Here is a 5566-nt window from a genome sequence, read left to right as displayed (position 1 = left end):
TTTGTCTTAAACTTTGTACGTCATCACTCAATTTCTAAGCTTGAACGAACTTAATTAATTTATTACACGGCTGGAGATAAAAAAATAAAAAATAAAAATACAAGCTCTTTTCTTTACGTTATCTATTGAAAAGATACAAAATTATATATTTTTACAAAACCTTGAAAAACATATTACTATTTAGTATTCACAAAGAATCTAAGTTAAGTTTCCCATATAAAAATAGAAAAAAATTTATTTCATTATTTTTCTGTGCGCTTTCTTTTTGGATTTAAAAGACAATTTTATTTTTTATACCACAAATAAAAGGTAGGTGTATGTATAAAATAAAAAAATATATAAAGAAAAATGGTGTGCATATATCATTCTTCATAAAAATATTCAAAAAATAAAAAAGCCTCCAAATAAACAATTTCCACACGTCTGTAACCAGTAAATAAATAAATAAATAAATCACTTCATTCAAATTTTTTACTTCACAGATGAATTTCTTCATAATAATTTATTTTTCAAAAAAATAAAATAATAATAATATATGACAATGAAATAGGAAGCGAATAGAAAGCGTTGGGCAGTGAAAATCACAGTATCTGAACCCAAATACCATGGCTTGGGATATCTTGGTGACACATGAATAGTAAATAGTAACCGGGTGGTGCATGAACGGCTGAACCGGGCGTAGTCACATCAACTTCGTAAGTCATTTTCCCAACATCTCTAACGGCATTTGGTTCCATCACCAACATCCTCTGGTTCATGGAGTATGAGTGAGTGGTAAAAGGTGGCGCAACCATTGTAGCCGCCAACGAATTCTTATCCAATGCTGCTGCAACTCCAATCCGCATTGTAAGCTTCTGACCGTACTTGAGCTTTGTTTGGGAGGCAGGAGCTATGATTTTGGGACGAACATCTTCAAAGCGAGGTTCCAAATAAGAAGGAGAAAAAGCTTCCATTCTCAACTCCGTTGGGAAAACCACGTTGTTGAAACTGTAACCAATGTGAGGGTTGCTTCCAGCCACCAAGACTCTTCCATCGCGAAGCAAAATCGCCGTGGAGTGATAAACCCTAGGAACGTTTGATGGATTCTGTAACTCGAACCGAGCTCCGTTCCGGGCATTAGTCTTGTAAAGATACGGGTTGAGAACCGGGTTGCGGCCACATTCCCAACCGGCAGTTCCCTGAGATACACCGTTGATCATCAAAACGTTGCCGTTTGGGAGCATTACCATGTCGTTCATGGCTCTTCCACCAGGCATGGTTTCCATTTCCCACTTGGGATTGGCGTCTGTTATCTTGATCCTTCCACAGGTATCCAAAGCTGGAAGGAACTTTCCTCCTAGAGCTTGCTGGTAAGATCCTTTCGGGGCTCCGCCGCAGATTAAGACCTCAGCCTCCACATTCGGCTTGTTCAAGTTTCTGAGAGGAAGCAACACGGCGGAGCCGGAGCTGGGATAGCTTCTTGGCTCTCCGCCGGGGATGTTAGGGTAGGTTCTTACGATAGTGTTTTTCTGGTAATTGAATAGAATAGCACGGTTGTTGGCGTAGATGAAAAGGTTGCCATCAACGTTGAGGAAGACGAAAGGGTACAAGTTGTTCTCAGCGCCTGGATCATTTGTTTGTAGGAGAAAGGGTAAGGTGTATGTGTTTCTCGCCGTGGCATCTTTCTTGGGATAAAATTCATAATTAAATTGCCTTCTTCCTCCGATTACTATCTGCCGTCCATCTGGCAAGATGTGATTGGTCGCGTACCATCTTCTGGCCACCAGTCCGTTTACGTCCTCCCGCCAGTCGCAGTCCGGGCAGGGGGTGAAGGTCCTAACCGCACGGTCGCCGTCGTTGAAGCCGCCGGTTTGGATGAGTGTGCCTTCCGGAGTCACCGCCCCGGAGGAGCACCACACGTCAGTTTCCACAAACAAGGCGCGGTACTTGTTGGCAGCGACGTCGTAGTCGATTGAGTGTGCGGTGCAGTCGGTTTTAACGACAATCTCTCGCGGGTTTCTACGGCATCTGCCGTCGGGTAACGAGAGGTTGGATAACCCGAAGTCGGTGCGGTCGAAGATTACGACATGGTCGTTGTGGAGAAGCTGCATGTGCATGGCCACGATCCCCATGTTTTTCTGTAGGAGCTGCCATTCTCCGCCCCCGTCAGCCGCTTCAACAGGTGGCAGTGGCGAGAAGGTGGTGGTTGCAGCGGCGAGGAGAATAATAAGAAATGGAAGTTGGAAAGGCGTTGCACAAGTCATTGGTGTGAGTTTAGGAATATTTCTTGTTTCTATGTGGATTACTTGGTTTGGGTGTGAAAAGTGTGTTGTGTTGTGTTGTGGTGAGTGCAGTGGTATTGGAAGGTGTGATATAAATAGAAGCGGGGGGATAAGGTTTGCGGGTTGAAGAGAACTACTTATCTGACACGGAATGTGAACGTGTGGGTCAGGGTGGTATACTGCTGTTGTATGAGAAGCTTAGTTAATTACAGTCCTAAATGCACAGCTCGCTGCAACACCTGCCATTAAACACTAAGTATGGAAATTAGAACGACAAGTCATTTAATGTTTTTATATGTAGCCTGCAGTTCTTTGTTACTAGCTGTGGTTATTCGTTGATCATCTAATGGAAAACTCACAGCTGGAGAGTCGTTAGTGTTCAAGGTGTGTCTAAGAAATTAAGCACTGTAAATATTTTTTTTCTTTTACCGTAGGCCGTGGCTGTAAATAGGTAATGTCCCAATGAATATGAACGTCAATTGGAGGAATAACGTGGTGGCTTCTTGCATTGGTATCTCTGGTTAGGGGTGTTCATTCAACCTGTACTAAAATTATTGGAACGAATTGGATCTAATTTATGTATTTTTTTGGGTTTGGATTTGATTTGATTCCACTTTCGAAACATAAAAATATTTTGAAAAAGTTTATTTTTATTAAAAAATTAATAAATTTTTTTATTTTTTTAAATAATAAAAATAAAATATAAAAATATTATTTATTTATTTTTAATGAATTTTCAAATATATTTGTATTGGATATATAGATACTTATTTAAAATCTATAATCTAATTTTACTAGTGTGTAAATAGGATCCAATCTTATTTGATAGCGTTGCAAATAAGATCATATCTACAATTTTTAGATCAAATTCAAAAAAATATGTAAATCAAATCCGATCTATAGACATCTCTATTTGCTAACGACTATGTATACCAGAAGTTGAATCAAGGGTCGATGCGGGTTTGGAAGTTGTTACGCTTTGAATCGAACTGTTGTCTCTTTATCTCTACTAGTTAGTGATGATGATGAAGGTTGTCAAGGTGAACACAGATGGGATTGGATATGACAAAAATTTTGATCCAATTCATACTAAAATCATCAGATCGGATTCAATATCTGTATTTTTTAGCTTGGATCCGATCCACATATTTGTAGATCGAATATATCCGTAAAATATAAAATTATTTCAAAAAGTTTATTTTTATTAAAAAATTCAATAAAATTCTCTTTTTTCACCCTCTTAAATATGTTTACTCCTAAAATATTATTAAACATATTTTTTTTTAAAATAACAAAAATAAAATAATATAATATATATGATAATTATTAGTTGAAATAAAATAAAAAATAAATATTTACTTATTTAATTTTTATAGATCCACATATATGCGGATATAGTATACTAATAGAATCTGATTCGATCTATATACTTGTAAATCAAATCAATATCCACAATTTTTAAATTGGATTCGGATATTCAATCCATATATCTCCGGCCCAGTGGTTGTTCCGGAAGCTGCTCTGATGCTTTTTGTGGAGGGAGTAACGGACTCATGCATCGACGATTGCTGGTCCTTGCGGGTTTGATCAGCAATTGCCACCGGGGATCCACCACCCAGTTTTGGGGAGACACGTGACAAGGAGAGGTTGAAGAAGAATGTGTGTTTTTTTTTACATGGAAAATGAGTCTTTTATTTTTTTTTTTTTAGATGAATTTTTTTCTAATTTTAATGTTAATCAGACTAAAATATATTTAGAAAAAGTATAAGTAACCAACAATATTTTTGAATAATATGTGAACAATATGAATTAATAGGGTTAAAAGAATAAATTAATTTTATATTTAAATTAATTTTATATTTAATTAATTTTATATTTAATTAGAATGTAGTGTATTTTTATTTGATTGGTGATTGTTTATGTTGTTTAAAATGGTCATTATTTACTTAGCACTTCTCATATATTTATCATCTCTACTTATTGATTTCACCGTCATTAGCATCTTCAAATTCAAATCTAAAGTCAAACTCATTCCTCAACTCGATATGTAAGTTAAGAATTGGTGCAGCTAGGCTAGTCATTGTAGCCACCAAAAAGGTGATGGGACAACTAACTTGAATCTTACAATTTTTTCATGCAAAAAGGTGATGGGGATCAAATCCTCAAAAATTGATTTTCATATGAGGCAAAATTTGGTGTATTTCAAGTATATGAAATGTGGGAATGAATGACCTAGTTATGTGGAGATTCTGTCGCTATCACGTATTTTGTAGTTTATCACTTCAACACTCTTTGCAGATAACACAACAGAAAATGAAATTGCTTTTCATACCATGAAAAAAGCAACAATATATATAAGTTTCTCGCTGTTAATTTTGTTGGATATTGGATAAGAATTGATGTAATTTTTTAATATTAAAAGTTATGGTGTTTTACAAAATTTTGGAGATTATAAAATTCGCAAATTAAATTACAAAGATTGTATATTGTAAATATACAGACTGTGTATTATCAGTACAATACGTATTTTGTGTATTGTGTTTGCACATAATAACGCCTCCAGAATATTATAAAATTCTATTTTTTATAATATTAACGTAAAACTCTATTCACTCTTCCATATTAAAAAAAATTTCTGTTTCTCACGCCCTAACAATTTTTTCATATATATATAAAATTTCTAAGCGATCAGATTTTGATAAATTTCTTTTGTAAACATTATTATAAAATAAATATTTTTTAAAATTTAGTAATTTTACGTTTTATAGTTTCTTTTTGAGATTTTTGGTGAATGATCTAAAGTTTTTTTAAAAAATGAACACTGGGCTTAGAGATTAAAATTTACTTTGATTTAATGCATACATTTTTAAAATAATTATTCGATTGTTTCTACATAATGTAAAAAAAATTAAAAAAATAAAATAAATTCATCATTTTCACATATATGTATTTTTAAAATTGTTTTATTATTTATTATCTCATTTAAAAATTTAATGTCTATTAATTTTGAACATAGAAATTACAACTTTAACAAAAATTATGTTTCAAAAATTAGTATTTATAAATTACTTTCAAATACTAAACCAAATCTTAATATAAACTCCTTTTAATTTTGGTCAATATAATGTTAAAAATTAATAGACATCAATTAAATCACATGAACCAATTTCCAATATCATAATGACTACGATTAAAAGATATCAATATCAATATCAATATCAACTACTTATTATTATACCATTATGATGGCATTCATATGAGTACTACATTAATAGTTGTAAGATGAAGTTCTTCGAGAGTTAATA

The 5566-nt window shown here is 33.7% G+C and overlaps 1 protein-coding gene across 1 annotated transcript; it reads right to left on the bottom strand.

Annotated features, from left to right (window-relative positions):
- Nucleotides 1–437: 437 nt before the first annotated feature.
- On the bottom strand, nucleotides 438–2341 carry LOC112720338 (aldehyde oxidase GLOX1). Its single transcript, XM_025771243.3, has one exon. The coding sequence runs from the start codon at nucleotides 2241–2243 to the stop codon at nucleotides 582–584; it is 1662 nt and encodes a 553-aa protein (XP_025627028.1). The 5' UTR covers nucleotides 2244–2341; the 3' UTR covers nucleotides 438–581.
- Between the last annotated feature and the right edge of the window lie 3225 nt (nucleotides 2342–5566).

Source organism: Arachis hypogaea, chromosome 11 (genome assembly GCF_003086295.3).
Source record: "Arachis hypogaea cultivar Tifrunner chromosome 11, arahy.Tifrunner.gnm2.J5K5, whole genome shotgun sequence".
Lineage (NCBI taxonomy): Eukaryota > Viridiplantae > Streptophyta > Magnoliopsida > Fabales > Fabaceae > Arachis > Arachis hypogaea.
Note: the sequence above shows the minus strand (reverse complement) of the source record. Positions and strands in the feature narration are given on the sequence as shown.

Coding starts and splice junctions, on each gene's coding strand:
- LOC112720338 (XM_025771243.3), bottom strand. CDS start 2,243: ATGACTTGTGCAACGCCTTTCCAACTTCCATTTCTTATTATTCTCCTC.